Source organism: Bombus pyrosoma, linkage group LG9, assembly GCF_014825855.1.
Source record: "Bombus pyrosoma isolate SC7728 linkage group LG9, ASM1482585v1, whole genome shotgun sequence".
NCBI lineage: Eukaryota > Metazoa > Arthropoda > Insecta > Hymenoptera > Apidae > Bombus > Bombus pyrosoma.
Window position 1 is genome coordinate 14,559,581 of NC_057778.1, and position 18,080 is coordinate 14,577,660.

The 18,080-nt window shown below is 38.1% G+C and overlaps 1 protein-coding gene across 26 annotated transcripts in view; it reads left to right on the forward strand.

Moving 5' to 3' along the window:
* Window positions 1-17,842, forward strand: part of LOC122570690 (myosin heavy chain, muscle) — a 40,769-nt gene extending 22,927 nt beyond the window's left edge. For 8 of the 26 annotated variants that reach the window (XM_043733370.1, XM_043733372.1, XM_043733366.1 and 5 more), the window contains 13 exons: window positions 768-888; window positions 3,537-3,800; window positions 6,121-6,330; window positions 10,042-10,415; window positions 10,615-10,843; window positions 10,943-11,226; window positions 11,881-11,959; window positions 12,543-13,272; window positions 13,358-13,719; window positions 13,854-14,249; window positions 14,378-14,722; window positions 14,838-15,086; window positions 16,930-17,842. In XM_043733370.1, the coding sequence (XP_043589305.1) occupies window positions 768-888; window positions 3,537-3,800; window positions 6,121-6,330; window positions 10,042-10,415; window positions 10,615-10,843; window positions 10,943-11,226; window positions 11,881-11,959; window positions 12,543-13,272; window positions 13,358-13,719; window positions 13,854-14,249; window positions 14,378-14,722; window positions 14,838-15,086; window positions 16,930-17,013 (3,727 nt within the window). In that variant the 3' untranslated portion in view covers window positions 17,014-17,842. Of the gene's footprint in view, window positions 1-767; window positions 889-1,738; window positions 1,857-3,536; window positions 3,801-6,120; window positions 6,331-10,041; window positions 10,416-10,614; window positions 10,844-10,942; window positions 11,227-11,414; window positions 11,494-11,880; window positions 11,960-12,542; window positions 13,273-13,357; window positions 13,720-13,853; window positions 14,250-14,377; window positions 14,723-14,837; window positions 15,087-15,674; window positions 15,737-16,929 lie in introns of all 26 variants that reach the window. The other 18 variants (XM_043733384.1, XM_043733376.1, XM_043733381.1 and 15 more) reach the window with 6 other exon arrangements.
* The last annotated feature ends 238 nt before the right edge of the window (window positions 17,843-18,080 follow it).

The window sequence follows — 18,080 nt, forward strand, 5'->3', positions numbered from 1 at the left end:
TCTTGAAAGCTCTCGGATTTTTCTCCATAACGATAATATTTAACATTTTCGATTGGATTGTTCGACGCGACAAACATCAAGTTATACGTATATCGTAGTATTTCACGATTCTTCGCGTTTCTTTGTGTAATTTTACCGTAGCTGTGTACGTTATTATTTTCCATCGGTTCACTTTAATTCGAACTTAATTTTATTTTCATTTGGCGTTAGGTGGTTGGTTAATTGGTTCACATTTATTCTTTTTATTCGTTCAACCTTTAGTTACGTTTCTATGGATAATCGAAGTTGACCGAGCGTTTTCAGGAGTATCCGACTCTTCGTTGAATGAACCCTGGTGTCGTGGTAAAAATGCGTGGTCCGTATTAAACACGTGTATCTTAGAGAGCCCCGCCCCTTGGTATTAAATCTCTGCACGAACCACATATAGTTGAAGATACCCTATACGTCTATTAGCGACCATGCCCATTATGTGAACTGCCCTACCCCCTAAGTAGTTAAAAACTTAAATATCATTGGCTGGTTACAAATACGGTCGATTTATCTGTATCTGGTCCTTAGTAGGTCTTACGTGACCCTTAGAAAATGTAAAACGTGGAAAGAAGTGGAACAAACGCGGAGCAAATCTTCGTTACGTTTACCGATTCGAATATGATCCGACGCAACACGTACGGACACAGATCGTTTAATCGTGAACGTTCTACAGATCCTGTATACTAATAGCGATCCATCACCTTTTTTTTCTTGGCTTGCGACCCCATTACCATTAGGTACAAGATTCTGGCACCACAAGCAGTCACGAAGTTGGGTTCTGACCCGAAGAAGGCTGCAGAGGCGATTTTGGAGGCATCCGGCCTCGACCCCGATCAATATCGTCTTGGACACACCAAGGCATGTTTCCTTTCGCGGTCACGGCCTGCTCGTTAAGCACGCTAATGTCAATTGTATTTATTACGCATAACGAGCTTTTTCTTCTTCTTCCTCTTCTTCTTTTTAACGTGTAATTCCTCGAACTCGACCGAGTCTTTTTCATCGTTGAAAAAATCAACGCAGAAATTCACATTTTTTAAATTTGTAGAATTATTCTGTGTACGTATATAGAGAACGGTGAAGCGATACTTTTCAATTTAACGCTTCACCGCGCTATCTGTATCAATCGATCGAACGAAAGAATTATTTCGCAGGAATTACAGTTCTAGCATTAATAATAATCGATGCTGCCTAGCGTAAGCGCAAGTGCAAACGTGCTTAACCGAAGAGGACTTAAAAATATATGCGAAGGTTGCCTAAAAAATCGTAATTCCCTTGCAACGTTACGGATTTTTGAAACAGAAGTTGGAAAATTTGTATTGGTTTTGGTTGGATTTCGATGGTAAATCATAGATATTCGATGAAACAGAGAGAAACGGAACGAACGTGTGTTTCTTCCAACTTCTATTTTAGAAGCGTACGTGGCAAATCCGTAGAACCATGTACATATACGATCGATTATACTGTAATTAGAGTACAGATTACAGGACAGATCCCATACATCTTCCGAGTTCCAGTTTAGAAATATTTAGAGACATGTATAATACCTTATATGAGATCAACTGCAAGACAGATCTCACGTTATCCTAGACAATCCCGTTATTAGTACTCTAACAATTAGATTATCTACAAACGTTTAACCATGTGTGATCATTTTTATTTGTTGTGCCGTACCCCAACCATACCGCAACCATAAAACGAACCACCGCAGATACAAAATTCTGTGCGCCAATGCCATCAAAGAACCATGCGACCCTCAAAAGGCGACCCAGCTGATTTTGGACGCGATCAATCTGGAGCCCGAGCTATATCGCATGGGTCTCACCAAGGTATTAGACGCCTTTGGTTTATTACTTCGATTATCATATCTGCAACATGGAACGCTTTTCCTTCACGACAGCCAACTTTTAATTCTTATGCTTCTCGACATTCTTGGAAACACACACACACACACATATATATATATAGCATATTTATGTAAATTCGTGCGCTTTTTACGAACATGACTAGAGAAATTGAATCTATATAGCGATTCGTTTCATCCTTCGAACGTTATACAGGATTGGACGATAATCATGCTAGAACCGGGCAAGGAGTGATCTTACGTGAAAATATAAGTCAAAAATATATTAAAATATATTACGACGATCCGTTTTTGAGTAGGTCGAGATTAGAAATTTGTCAAGGATACTTTAACTTGGCGAAATACCGACATGTATCATACACCGTATGAGTAAACAACCCACAGGAGGTTATTACACATGTGAAACAATTTTATTCTACAAATGTAATTTACATCTCTATCGACTATTTATACTTTTGTTCAGTCCGGAAGTAGCAAAATTTAAGTATACTTGTCGAATTTTCAGAGTCGATTTTCTCGAAAACAAAGCCTCGATGAAAATGTTGTAGCAAATTTTTGTCTTATTTTACACGTAGAATCACCTCCTTCCCGATTCTGCTACGATTACCGGACTACCCTGTATAATTAATTATAACATAGTTTCGCACAAACGCGTAAACGCGGTCTATCGACCAACGATATCGTGAAATAGTAGTATCGCAAACGAATTTACGAAGTGTAAGAAAAGTGTAATGATGCAAATTTCAATCATACAGCATCGGTAAACGATACTTCTTAATGCTCGTTATAACTCGTTGTAAGATACGATATTATTACACCAAAGATGCGATTACACCTTCTTTCTTTTGACAGCTGCGAGGTAACTTTTCTTTCGCCTATTAATATTCCAGATCGATTAAGTAACTCTTTGCTTATTCCGCAATATGCCTGTGTTTATCGCCAGATAAGTGTTCCGCTTCTTTAAATTCTGCATTTAACTAACGATAACTTTTACCTTTGGTTACTTTGATTACTTCGGTTCGGAATATGTGAACGTATAATAAACGTTCAACGACGGAATTATTTAACGATGATGATTTTATTCAAGATTTTGGTATTTATTTCTCTGTAACGCTGAACATCGAATCATTGAATCCTTAACGGTCGACAATTTTTTTTCGCTTACTTTTAGATCAGTAGTCGTATCATAACGTTACTAGTATCAGAGTTATATTTAGAATAAGAATCTTCATTGAAAGCACTATTCGCGTCTACCTACGTTATGTAAATCAAAGACTCGCTCGTCTTTATTGCTATTAATTTCATCGTCGTTGTCTTGATTTCTCCACGGTTTATAATTTGCATGGCACAAACGTAATATGCCTGTGTACGAGAAACACGACTGAAAGATTATGAATAAAAGATATACGTATATCGGTGCTTTGTAAATTTCAAATTCTATACGGCGAAACGTCTCTATGGTATCGTGATTGTCAGGAAATTACACCATGCAAACATTTTCGCTTTGTCAATTTTATAGAAAAAATTTGACACTGAAAGTAATGAAAGTGATCAAAGTATAATAATTACGGAAGAATCTCCAAGGAATTATTATTAATGGGAATATTTGTTTATTCGACTACCTACAAAAAAAAAAAAACAACAGGTGTTCTTCCGTGCCGGAGTCCTGGGTCAGATGGAAGAACTTCGTGACGAGCGACTTAGCAAAATCGTATCTTGGATGCAAGCCTACATCAGAGGTTACTTGTCCAGAAAAGACTACAAGAAACTGCAAGATCAACGTTTGGCTTTGGTCGTCGTACAAAGGAACTTGAGGAAATACTTGCAAATTCGTACTTGGCCATGGTGGAAATTGTGGCAGAAAGTTAAGCCCCTTCTCAACGTTACTCGTATCGAGGACGAGCTTGCCGTAAGTCTTCCAAATAAATATTTCACCCTGTTCTTACTTTTTTCACTTTTAATCGAACATCTTTCGGAAGAATTTCCATACAGTTTTCTACGAACCTGTTCTCTCTCTCTTAAAATTGTTAATAAAACCAAACATTTTTCTTCTAGAATTTCAAATATACATAGTACAGTCTCTTTTATGAGAATCACTTACATACACATGGCTTATTTGCTGAAACGGTGATATAACTCAAAATTTGTAGTCTTTGAGTTACTGATAGAGGAAGAAGAAAGTTGTTCCTTGTACTTCCTACCGACAGAGTCCTATAAGTGAATTTCAAAAATTCTCCATGAAACTATAACAGCGCAGAACATTCGAACTCGTTTTCCCTAAAATCATCATTTTTGAGTTATATCATTGTTCCAATAAATAAGTAAATAATATATGTAATGTATTTAGCTGGATGTCAAAAGTCGATAACTCCACCGTTAATCGGAATACCTAACATTGAAATATTCTTATCAAATTTAAACGCAGAGTCTGATGTAATTTGCATAAAGGACAAAACATTCTTGCGATGCGTGGAATATGAAAACTTCGTTATAAAAGAATCAAAGTTAGCTCGTTCCATCTTTTTTTAGTATACTATAAATAGGTTTCCAACATGATTTGGCACGTGCTTTTCCACCGCGATTCAAATATTTCACTCTTCCCCTCTCTTTCTCGTATTTTTTAACGTGCGCGTACTTATTTACCCGTGATAATGTAAATAGAACAGAAATATTATTTCCCTCGTAAACTTAGGGCCTAAAAAATTCCAAACTCTCGATTTCATCACGGACGTCGTGTCACCGATTATTCATGCTATCTAATTTCATCTTAGAGATGAAATCGCCTTTCGGTATATTTAGTACAATTTTATTTTGGAAAGCTATCTTTGGAAACAAGATACTAAAGATAAAAGAGTGCATCCGATATTTGAATACAGGATGCATCATTTGAGAAAATAAAAAGTTAATTACTCGAAATACTAATATCGATAGTTAGGATCGTATAAACTATTTATAGAATAATCGTTAAAAATAAAGGTGTGGAATTATGAAATTCTAATTATTATTCGATCCTCGAATTGGAAATTCCGATCGTGACATTAAGCTACGGTATAATAGATATATTAATATCGACTACTTAGCATAGGAAACTATTCGATAATTGACGATAACTCGCACATATTTCACAATGGACATTGATTTACCGATCGATTCCAAACCGAAGGTACAGAAATAGAAACGATCTTTTGTAACTAGACCAGTCTGGTCTGTCTGAGTAAGGTCGGTACTCGACGGTAATCTAGCGATTATGCGAGTTTTCCACCGAGTCAACGAAAATAAATTAGTCGAAATCGCATTCAATCGGAAATAGTATCACCCGCTATAAATGATATTACCACGGCATAAATCTAACCACGCGACGCGGGTAAAACGATCTTAGCACCGTTCACGGATCGCTGTTGGGTCGTTCCTAATTACGGGAGAAAGACAACGGCATAGGTCGATCCCGCGAGAATAACGAGGTCGGTATCGGTATTACACTCCCTGGAGCGTAAAAGGAGACTGGAGTTCGGTCGATCGAAGCTTACTGGAACGAGATTCTAATTTGGTCGATCCCCCTCCACTTGCTCGGTTTGTCATGGTAGCTCCTTCTGGTTGCACACGTATAAGTCCCTCCTTCGTCATCGAGATCGGTTATAAATATTTTTCTACGATGAGTATCGCTGGAGTGGGGACGGCGACGATGATTCTCCGCGAGGACTACGAAGGGGGATTTTGGGTAGAAAAGTTGAGCCCCTGGTAAACCGAAGACCAGTCAGATACTCGATCTCGCGCCGGCATCTTCGAACAATTTTTTATTTCGAACTGGGCCCCTTCCTCGCCTCTTTTTACGACGAATATATTATCACGAACACGATCGAAAGATTTCTTCTTTTCATTTTTGTTATCGATATCGACATCGAACACGAAGATTAGCCGTCCCATGCTCGAGCCGTGTTTTCTTATTCGGTATTAACAATATAGTTTCGAACAAGATCGTAGAATCTCCTCCGATAGCGAGGCATCTCTTTTTAGATTCTTCGATCGATCGATCGATCGTTTATTAATTTTCACGTTATAACCGCGGGGCGGCCGTTTAGTTGCGATCGATTAGTGCGCTTATCGACAGACGGAGATCTGTGAATTCGAACGAGAAAGAGAAAGAGAGAATGGGTGATACGTTGATCGAGGATTCGAACCCCGTGGTAAACGGAAAGAAATCCAACGGTGATGCGGAATCGCAATTGCAGGCGCTCGAGGAGAAAGCGAGAAAAGCTCAGGAAGCCTTCGAAAAGGAAGAGAAACTGCGCAAGGAACTCGAAGAGCAGAACACAAAACTTGTCTCCGAAAGGAATGCCTTGCAACGACAACTGGATGGTGAAAAAGGTTCCCTCTCGGAATATATGGAGAAATCTCTGAAATTGGCCGCCCAGAAAGCTGATATCGAGTCACAACTTCAGGTAAGCTTTCATTTATCGATGATTATATTATATATTATACATGACGGATGTTTCCCGATAGAAGGAAAAACAAGAATGCAATTTACGTAAGATTATTCGGTAGAGAGTATAAATGTATAAAATGTATACGCTAGACTTCTTTGATTTAACGATGTTGGACTCGATTAAGTAATTTATATGAAATTAGAGGCTGTTAGGTACCGTATCGAGAACTAAATAAATTTATCGATAGATTATCAATTGATATCGAGATATCAAACATTTGCTGTCAATTATCTAATACAGATGCAGGCTCTGCTCCCAAGAAATCCCAATTATTCACTTAAGTGAGCGAGGCAAAGTAATTTTTAGAATTATGCAAAAAATTGCGTTACCGTTTCTGTAATCGCGTAGGAAAGGCCGAACGGTGGTTTCCTCCTGCACAGTTTATATATCAGAAAGTAGCTCAATTGGCACGATTCATCGATAACGAAACTCATTACGCGATGATGAATATACGCCCTCCACGAATCGAATTATGAATCAGACAAACGGTAATTATACCTCCTAGACGACCGATTAGATGTCGAAATAAAGAGGAATTGGGTTATTAATGTCTCCTTAACATTCCTAAAATCATCCGAGGCCATGCATTCGAAGTGTTACGGCCGCAGTCGTAAGAAAAGTATTGGAAATGAAAATAATCGTAGTTAAGCGGCAGAGTGAAGCTTTAAATAGATATCCATGGAAATGTAGCACGGCGAAAAAATACGAAAATTTATTTACAATGCAGAACTGCTAGTTTCGGTCTGTTTATCCTTCGCATACCGCCCTTAAAATAAATTCCGGCAATTTGTTAGAACGTGTTAGACCGTATCGAACGGTCAAAGCTTTTCGCTCGTAGGTTATAGGTGTTCCAGCACCCTGGAATGTCGTGATCAGACATTAAATATTTAAAGGATTAACGAAATAGAAGTATGCTTATGATTATTTTCCCATGATACGAAAATATAGTGTCGTCCGTAAAAAATTTAGTGAAAATTCTGTTAATTTCACACGAGTAACCGAGTAAGATAATAACCTGATGATTTTTTATCTTTCGTTCAAACGTACTTGATAAGGCTTTATAAACGACTGAACTCGTTTCTTGTAATGCACGTAATCTTTTCGTCGAATGAAAATATTATATAAACTACAATATCAACAAAGAATGCAATTTAAAACTCTGGTAACGCGACCTAACAAGATGGAAAGATCTCGAAAGTAAACAGATTTCGACACGTCTGAAGCTCGAGTTTAAAATTTACAAGCTCGTCATAATTTAAACGAACCTGGCTCGGATTACAGAAAATGATGCACCTGGCAGGAGTTGATACATCGTGGTCGCGTCGTTTCGTAAGCGCGGGCATTAAGTAGCGGAGGCGCGTCATTAGTCAGACTCGTTCGACCACCGCGCCATGCCGCGTTGTATTCGCTTCGTGCGTTCTGTTCCATCTCTCTCCCATTCCGTGCTATTTTTCTTGCGCGACGAATCATCCCTCGTTTCCACATTCGTTCTAAAATTGTCCTACCTGCTAACAAATCTTCCATAACGAATATCAACTCCTAATTCTATTCCCTCGCTATAATTTACCTTTTTCCTTCGACATCGTTTTTATCATTTCATTCCATTGTTCGATTTTATTTGCTCTTATCCCTTGTTCGGATTTTGATATCGATATTTCTTTTTTCGAAATGCAGAACTGCAGAAATGCAGAAACCGACGAGCTTAACTTTAACTTTAAAACTTATAACCGTATAATCGTGATAAACGCTATTATAGCTGTGAAATAATTTTAATTACGTTAACTCCTACGTTATGGGAATCATGCGTTTGTTCCTCTCGCCGTTTCTTTCCGTAACGCAGATCTCTTCACGGAATGCTTTGGAAAACCAACATTTGGCGAAAGAAATCGGACAACGAAGAATCTCATCGCGTAGTATAAAAAGAACTCCAAGAATTCCGTGGAGGATATGATTCGTTTCAGAGTACTGGACTATTTTTAACGGACACCTTTTAAACGACTGACTAACTGGTACTTAATGTCAATGCCAGTCGTACAAAATCGTCTTTTTCTTTTTAGATTAAATTTAAAATTATCTCGTGCATCAGCTAAAATGCGAATTTTTAATTTAGACGATAATTGATCATTTTCCATTCGTATCGCAGAGCTGGAATTTTCCAAATTTATTCTGTCCGAATGAACCGGTTGAATTCGGCTTAAAATATTCGCGATTATAACATGTATGAAATTATTCGGTGCCATATATGGACAGCGAACAAAGAAGAAAGGAAGAAAGTGAAAGAAAGAAAATGTGTTTAAATCAGCTTAGGGTATCTGCTGTGGAGAGGGACGTTGACTACTTTGCCCCTACCATCGACACGGCCAAATTTAGTTGCCGTCGATCCCAGATTCCAGGTTATTAAAAGTAGGCGTGGTTATGTGCTGGAATAACTGACAAAACGAAGGAGGTAACAGGTGTATAGTGTATTTATACGTTGGTGCGCTTATGCACGTCATCGTGCAAACTACTTCAGCGTCCATCGTCGTTTCAGAAATTTTCTGACTTTCAAATACTTCTACGATGTAAAATCATCGCGATGATTTTTCAATTTCCGTTTTTCTTTAAAACATATCGTATATTTTTCATTGTATTTGCTTTGCTCTTCTGTCGTTGGTATCGTAGGCTCTTAAGCAGTCCTACCTACCCTTTGACACTTGTGTTTTAATCAAGAAACTACCGATACTCATATTTTAAATATTATCAAATGAGAGTAAATATTGAAAACGACATAAATACCGATGACAATGATAAATGTCATTTATCTATGTATTTATGAAAACGTATAAATGTAGACGTAAAAGATTATCGTATGCCGATTATAAATATTTCTTCGAATGGTGATAATTATTAACTAGTAAGAGGTAAGAAAGAAACGATATCAGAAATAAAGAAAAGGATCGAGGCTCGATAAATTATTAATTAACTTGGATAAAACGTTGACTTTCATTCGTTTTCGTAAATATTAAATAAAATTATTTGGAAAAAATTTTTTGCTTCGTGATACCGTAATATTTCTTCGTAGTCGTTATTCGCATTTCCTTCTTCTGAAATTGAAATAGGATTACTTTCCACTTGTTCATTTTTAATCGGCCAGTTTGCAACAGTCTGTCGAATTCCCACGTGGACTTTCTTGTCTATTTCGAATTTGATTTACCGATATTTTTTTATTATAAAATTAATATTAGAAACAAATACGATACAATAATTAGTCCTAAGCACATAAAATTAGTTAAACGCGATATTACGATTAACTATTAAACGATATGCACCTTAATTTTTAATCTCATAGCCTACTATTAAATATAAATGCAATTGAAATTAAATCAAATCATATTGTATGATACTATATTTATAATATGTTAATCCTGATTTACTCTACGTAAACAAAGAAGAATTATCTTTAGAGCAGAGATTGATTTAAAATAAATATTGTTAATTTACAACTATTTCGATAAAATAATTAGAAAGATTTATGAAGAGATATCTCGTAACTCAGACAGAAATTGAAAGGAGCAAACACGTGCAGCTCGGAATAAAAAGAAACTAATTGAACGATATAAAGCGAAATACACGTGCATATAGAGTGCATATGGCATTGGTAAAGATAAAAGTATCCTTATATTACAGGATCTGAATGACAGATTCAAAGAAGAAGAAGATGCCAGGAACAATCTCTTCCAAAATAAGAAGAAACTCGAACAAGAAGTGGCAGGTCTAAAGAAAGACATTGAGGACCTCGAGCTTAACCTACAGAAATCAGAGCAAGATAAGGCGACGAAGGACCACCAGATCCGCAATTTGAACGACGAGATTGCTCATCAAGACGAACTTATCAATAAATTGAACAAAGAGAAAAAGAATCAAGGTGAAGTTAATCAGAAAACTGCCGAAGAGCTTCAAGCTGCCGAGGATAAAGTCAATCACTTGAACAAAGTCAAAGTCAAACTCGAACACACTCTTGACGAACTCGAAGATTCCCTCGAACGTGAAAAGAAATCACGGTTAGTACAATGTACTAAACTGTACTAAACTATACTACACTAAGTATATGTATATGTATATAATAATCATAATACTTGCAATTCACGCAGACTCGTATGCTATCTAAATACATATATATATATATATATATATATATATATATATATATTTATTTATTTATTTATTTATTTATTTATTTATAAATGTTTAACATTACAGTGCCGACGTAGAGAAAGCTAAACGAAAGGTGGAAGGTGATTTAAAACTTACACAGGAAGCTGTTGCTGACCTCGAGAGAAATAAGAAGGAACTCGAACAAACCATTCAACGTAAGGACAAGGAATTATCGTCTTTGACCGCTAAACTTGAAGACGAACAGTCGTTAGTAGGCAAATTACAGAAACAAATTAAGGAATTACAAGCCCGTATCGAAGAACTGGAAGAAGAGGTTAGCCTGAAAAAAGAAACATATATATGTTGCCAATCTTACTGATAAAATTGCTTAACAATTGTCGATGCGATAAATTTGTCTGCACCTCCCGTACAGATCGAAGCTGAGCGTGGTTCTCGCGTGAAAGCTGAGAAACAACGCAGTGACTTGGCACGAGAACTCGAAGAACTTGGTGAACGTCTCGAGGAAGCTGGAGGTGCCACCTCTGCTCAAATTGAGCTCAACAAGAAGAGAGAAGCCGAACTTAGCAAGCTGCGCAGAGACCTCGAGGAAGCTAACATTCAACACGAAGCCACTCTTGCAAGTTTACGCAAAAAACACAACGATGCCGTTGCCGAAATGGGAGAACAAATTGATACGCTTAACAAACTCAAGGCCAGGTAAGATAGGAATATCAATTTAATCGATAGAATCGTTTTGAAAAGAAATCTTAGCAGTTCTGAAAATTTTCACCGATAAAACTTGCACTTTTATCGAAAAAGTTAACTTCCGATTAAAGATAAAGAAATTTGAAAAGGTAAAATGATTTAAATCAAGAATCGGGGATATAATGAAATGTTTTCGATAGAGCTGAAAAGGGTCGTCATGATATCCATGCCGAGCTGAACAATTCCCGTGCCGCGACGGATCAGGTTTCGAGGGAAAAGGTACACGCTTAAGAAACAAAGAGAATGTCCATATGATTTGTCCACATTTGTTTTCAGAATTACATTTCTCACCGTTACCACTGTCACGTTATTGGATATTTTTAATCTATGTTCAAACTTACCACACGATATCGAAATTATCGTCTAGTCGTTCCCGAATGAGTTTGAAGAAAAATGTTTCACTATTTGTTTATTTCTCCGGTGGTTGTGTTCTCCTTTAACCTTATATTTGATTTTTTAGAATGTTGTCTCTAATGGAGTATCTTTCAAACCGTACACGTTTTGTAATGTTACGATTACACCGTTCGTCGTACTGACTCTAATTTTTCCTGGTCGTGTCCTAAATACTAATTACCAATTTCGCGTGTCTGTTTTCATGAAAATTAGAGTTGAAAAGGACAAGGTTCAATACTTCAGCGAATTAAACGACATGCGCGCGTCGGTAGATCAACTAAGCAACGAGAAGGTAAGAATCGTTCGTCGAAAAAATCTCTAGGATCCAGCAGCAAACTAACGCAACTAACAGCTTTGTTAGGCAGCTCGAAACAGTTTGAGAAACGGAAACGGCGAACGTGCGACGTTTGCGATTACCATGATGAACGTGTTTATGTGTACCTTACGTCGTCGTGGTCGAAAGTATGTCCAGCTTGCAAAGCTTGTTCCCCGTGTGTACCTCCCTCTTCCAAGCTTCTTTTCTTCACTTTTGGACAATTATTTAATTTACACATTGTTCTCATGTATATGTATACATGTACCGCGTATTAGAAAATTATTCACACGCAAAACAGTCGACTCGATGAAAAGTATATCGATAATTTTGTGACACGGAATCAGAAAACGAAGTAATTGATAACTGTTAGACCGTATTTCTTTTTACTGAAAATAAAACTAAAAATTTTTCGTTAGATTCTCAATCGTGCGAATAATTTTGTGACTCTTGCAATGTTCGCATCGATCGGCTGTCGAATTAGTGTAAATTGTTCCAAAAGTGAATTCACTTGAAAATAATAAAACAATTTGTCTGATACAACTATCGAAATCGGTGACAGGCTGCCCAAGAGAAGATCGTGAAACAATTGCAACACCAATTAAACGAAACCCAAGGAAAATTGGAGGAAGTGAACCGTACTCTGAATGACTTCGATGCTGCGAAGAAGAAACTGTCGATCGAAAACAGTGATCTGCTACGACAATTAGAGGAAGCCGAATCGCAAGTTAGTCAGCTTTCGAAGATCAAGATTTCACTGACAACGCAGCTCGAAGACACGAAACGATTGGCTGATGAAGAATCGAGAGAACGCGCTACTCTCCTTGGCAAATTCCGCAACTTGGAACACGATTTGGATAACATTCGCGAACAAGTGGAAGAGGAAGCCGAAGGTAAAGCGGATCTTCAGAGGCAACTTAGTAAGGCAAACGCCGAGGCACAATTATGGCGCACGAAATACGAATCCGAGGGCGTTGCGAGAGCGGAAGAACTCGAGGAAGCTAAGAGGAAGCTGCAGGCACGGTTAGCCGAAGCGGAGGAAACCATCGAATCCCTCAACCAAAAGGTTATCGCCCTCGAGAAGACGAAACAGAGATTGTCGACGGAAGTAGAGGACTTACAGATCGAAGTGGATCGCGCAACCGCGATCGCCAACGCCGCCGAAAAGAAACAGAAGGCCTTCGATAAGATTATTGGCGAATGGAAACTCAAAGTGGACGATCTCGCTGCCGAACTCGATGCCAGTCAGAAGGAATGCCGCAATTACAGCACGGAATTGTTTAGGCTCAGAGGTACTCATCTACTTTTTTCCATTTTCAAATTGCTTAAGAATTCTTGTTTACACATTTTTTCTATAATATTAATATATCCGTATAGGTGCGTACGAAGAAGGTCAGGAACAGTTGGAAGCAGTGCGTCGCGAGAACAAAAATCTCGCCGACGAAGTAAAAGACCTCTTGGATCAAATTGGCGAAGGTGGACGCAATATTCACGAGATTGAAAAAGCCAGAAAGCGCCTGGAGGCTGAAAAGGATGAACTACAAGCCGCTCTGGAAGAAGCTGAGGCCGCTTTGGAACAAGAAGAGAACAAAGTATTGCGCAGTCAACTTGAACTGAGTCAAGTCAGACAAGAAATCGACCGACGTATCCAGGAGAAGGAAGAGGAATTCGAAAATACCAGAAAGAATCACCAACGTGCTCTCGACTCTATGCAAGCATCGCTCGAAGCTGAAGCTAAGGTTCGTAAAAAGTCGGAAAAATCTCTTTGAAACGGTTACTAGATCATTTATAAAAACGGTAGGAGTAAAATTTCGTAATATGTTGTGAAGCTTCCTCGAGGCAAACATGATATATATTTGATGAAACTTTTCAGGGCAAGGCCGAGGCTTTGCGCATGAAGAAGAAACTGGAAGCAGATATAAACGAATTGGAGATCGCCCTGGATCATGCGAACAAAGCGAATGCCGAAGCTCAAAAGAACATCAAGAGATACCAACAGCAGCTGAAGGATGTCCAGACCGCGCTCGAAGAAGAACAACGAGCTCGCGACGAAGCGAGAGAACTTCTTGGAATTTCGGAACGCCGGGCGAACGCACTTCAGAACGAACTCGAAGAAAGCCGCACTCTTCTCGAACAAGCGGACCGCGGACGTCGCCAGGCTGAACAAGAATTGGCCGACTGCCACGAGCAACTCAATGAACTAGGTGCCCAGAACGCTTCCATCTCTGCTGCCAAGAGGAAACTCGAGGCTGAGCTGCAAACCCTTCACGTGAGCATTCTTATCCTTCTATTCGATTTTGATTTTTCACATTTACATATTTATTTTAGAAAAGCTCCAACAAAATATTCGAAAAAGGCGACAAATCCGAATGAGACTCGTATTTATTTTGTTTTCAGTCTGACTTGGACGAATTGTTGAACGAAGCAAAGAACTCTGAGGAGAAAGCAAAGAAAGCCATGGTTGATGCCGCCAGATTAGCCGACGAACTTCGAGCCGAGCAAGATCATGCTCAAACGCAAGAGAAGCTTCGCAAAGCACTCGAAACTCAGATCAAGGAACTCCAGGTGCGTCTCGACGAAGCTGAAGCGAATGCCCTGAAAGGTGGTAAGAAGGCAATTCAAAAACTCGAACAACGTGTTCGTGAATTGGAGAACGAACTTGATGGAGAACAGAGGAGACACGCTGACGCTCAGAAGAACCTTCGCAAGTCCGAACGTCGCATCAAGGAACTCAGCTTCCAGGTACGAGTTCGATATATATATATATATATATCGATATATAATACAATGTACAATAATAATAATTGCGTTATCGAGATTTTCAGCGATAGCTTATTCTAAATCTATAAATGTTTAGGCTGATGAGGACCGCAAGAATCATGAGCGCATGCAAGACCTTGTCGATAAGCTTCAACAGAAAATCAAGACCTACAAGAGGCAGATCGAGGAAGCTGAAGAAATCGCTGCTTTGAATCTCGCGAAATTCCGCAAAGCGCAACAAGAGCTCGAGGAGGCAGAGGAAAGGGCGGACCTGGCTGAACAGGCAATTACCAAGTTCCGTACTAAAGGACGCGGAGGAAGTGCTGCGCGCGGACTGAGCCCAGCGGTAAGCAAATATTCAATTACTACCATTTCTTTTATTCTCTTCGTTCAATTTCCTACATTTTCTTTTCGTATCGTATTTCAAAATGATACTTTTCTTCCTTTTTTTCTTTTTACATTTTTTGATTTAACAATTAATTTCTTTTGTAATAATATAAGGTTTAATATAACTTGATTATATAATATTTGAAAAAATATTCGATTACAAATTTTCCGAGAAATTCTATGATACGTGTGCTATGAAAATAGATTAAAATGAAAAATGGAGATTTACGTTATCAGCTACGTAGACGAAGAAAAGAGAAATTTTCGTAGAATAGCAGTAGGATCTCTTTTCCGTGTAGCAATCTCTTATTAAAATGTATCGAGCTACGTGTATATTCCGCAGGATATGTGAAAATCTCGATTTTATAAAAATCAATACGGCATAGTAAATGGCACAGGATTTCCAAGTTGGCGATCGAGAACGAAATTTCCTATAAAACGAGAAGAAAAAGTTGCGTAGAAAGAAAAGAGAATAACTATTGCGTACAAAGAAAAGTAGAGATTGCGGCAATTATCTCTAATTGTAAATCTGTATGTCCCTGTATAGCCCCAACAGAAGGCCCGTAAGGCGCCCTCCGCAATGGAGTAAAGAGTACCGCGCCGGTCCATGTAAGTTTGTGCACGTGTCATAAGCACGTGTGTGTGTCGACACATGGAAAAGCACAATAATCGCAAGATAGCAATTATACATAGACAGAATTATTCCGAATCCCCAATCCGCCGATCGTCAATGTCTTATTTTCTTGAACCTGTGTGAAAAGCTGATAACACTTGACGGGGGCATACCTTACGAGTATGAAGCTTGCTCCTAGTCATTGATTAACGTTGTGTATTACCTATCCCAAACAAATTCATGATAGTTCACGAACGGATCACTGTACCGATCCCTCTGTTATGATATAGAATATAGACGAATCGTTGCTTGGTTAGTGACTGGTTAGTTACATGTGAATAGATTTGTTTGCGTATATTTTTCGTTAGACATTAGACGGATGAAAGACCCGACGCGGTGTAAAGACATAACTCCATCGATCGTTTTTCGTTGTTAATTCCGATTTTCGACATAATTATTGCTAGATACTTAGATTAGTTCTTGCAATTAGTCGATGTATCATCCACTTTGTGATTCTTTTCACGAAACTAAGCAGACAAAATCATTCCAACTGTCTAAGAGAGGTATTACGACCCTCGATTCATATCCCATTGTTGTCTTTCAATTGTCAACACCAATGATGTGCGATAAACACGCAGAATGAATGAGAAGGACACAAAGAACGTGTCTAAATATTTATCTCCAAAAAATGTTTTCTTTTTTTTTGAATGCATACAGCGATACTAGATCCTGGTGAAGGATGGGATTAGGGATGGAATTAAAGACTTATGGTATTCATTTATAAACTGGCATTGCGATATCGTAGCGTTAGAAACGATATAATATCAAATTAACAAGAAACAAATTATTCTCTACCTTTTAGTAAAAGACAGAAATCGTGAGTCTGCAATTCGCAAGATTTCATATCGTTTAAAACGTATTCGGTTTTGTTACTGTTATACCAAAGATACGCCAAATAAAAATAAAAACTTCGAACTTGATCCCATCGCTAAAAGCCGAAAAACACTTTCCCGGAAACAACTTGTGTTGTTCGAAAGCATCTCGACCAGAAACGTATCGCGTGAAAATTTTGTTGTTAATCGCGAGAACAGAAATAAACATGCTTTCGAACAAATTCGCTGATCTATGATTAACAGCGATCACAGAAATACCGAATGAAAATAATAATACTTCTTTTGGAATTTTTCAGCCACACCGACCTGCGTTCAAACCCCAATTGGATGGTTCCGCATTCCCGCCACGCTTCGACCTGCAGCCCGATGGTGAACTGTAAAAATCTATACGACAACGATATACTTGTTACAAACACGATCGTAACAGCTTAACGTATGAATTGATCGCAACCGGCGAACTTTCATCGTGTCATCTCACTCAAATAACTCATCCCATCGTCTTCATACCTACGCACATACACCTTCATACTAAAAGTAAAGAAAGTATCCTCAGATCTTTACTACTTTCGTGTTGACACGAGAATGTCCGTGCTTGGTCTCATCTTGCCAGCTTCGAGATAAAAATAGAAAAGGGAAGATTACAAAAAATTGGAAATTTTTCTTTCGACATTGTAGTTCTAATTCTACCATATTTGATTGTTAATTGGCAAAAGAAATCGGCAATACAATAGACGTGGAGGAGAGATTAACCTTCACCACTCGCGCTGACGGTCGAGGAAAGAGAGAGTGAAAGAGTGAAAGTGGAAGAGTAAGAGAGAAAACGTGAGAAAGGAAAGGTGCGAGCGAGCGGTTGAAATGAAAAACGAGAGCCAGCTCGAAATTTCAAACGTTGTATTATGAACACGTGGCAGAAAAGAAAAGTATGTGCAATACTGGCATACGCGCGTATCAAGCGGACGAATCGATAAATAGATACGATGTACACATTACAGAAACGGAACGATAAAAAAAAGAACAAGATTACATGTTATAAAAAAATAAACAATAAATAAAAATATAACGCTAGTCACGGATTTGAACGTCAGCGCGCATTATTATATACGTCATCGAAATGATAATCCTATCCTATAAAGTTAATTGTAATTTATAAAGAGAGCCGAAGTATGTATTTATTAAAATAAATAAGCAATAAATAAAATTAAGAACCAATCGCAATATTTGTCATTTCATATACTCTACCCTTCTAATCGTTTATAATTTTTTAGAATTTTTAGAATCTTTTAATCATCACCTCATAATTCGTTTCTTGCCATATCGTCTGCGTTGCAGCAAATACTAACAACTTTCTTTCATTTTATACCGTTGATTTTCATTCGCTTCCAGGTACGTATATACCTATCTGTAATTTTTCTTTCATTTCCTTTGTATTCGTCATAAAAGTCCACAT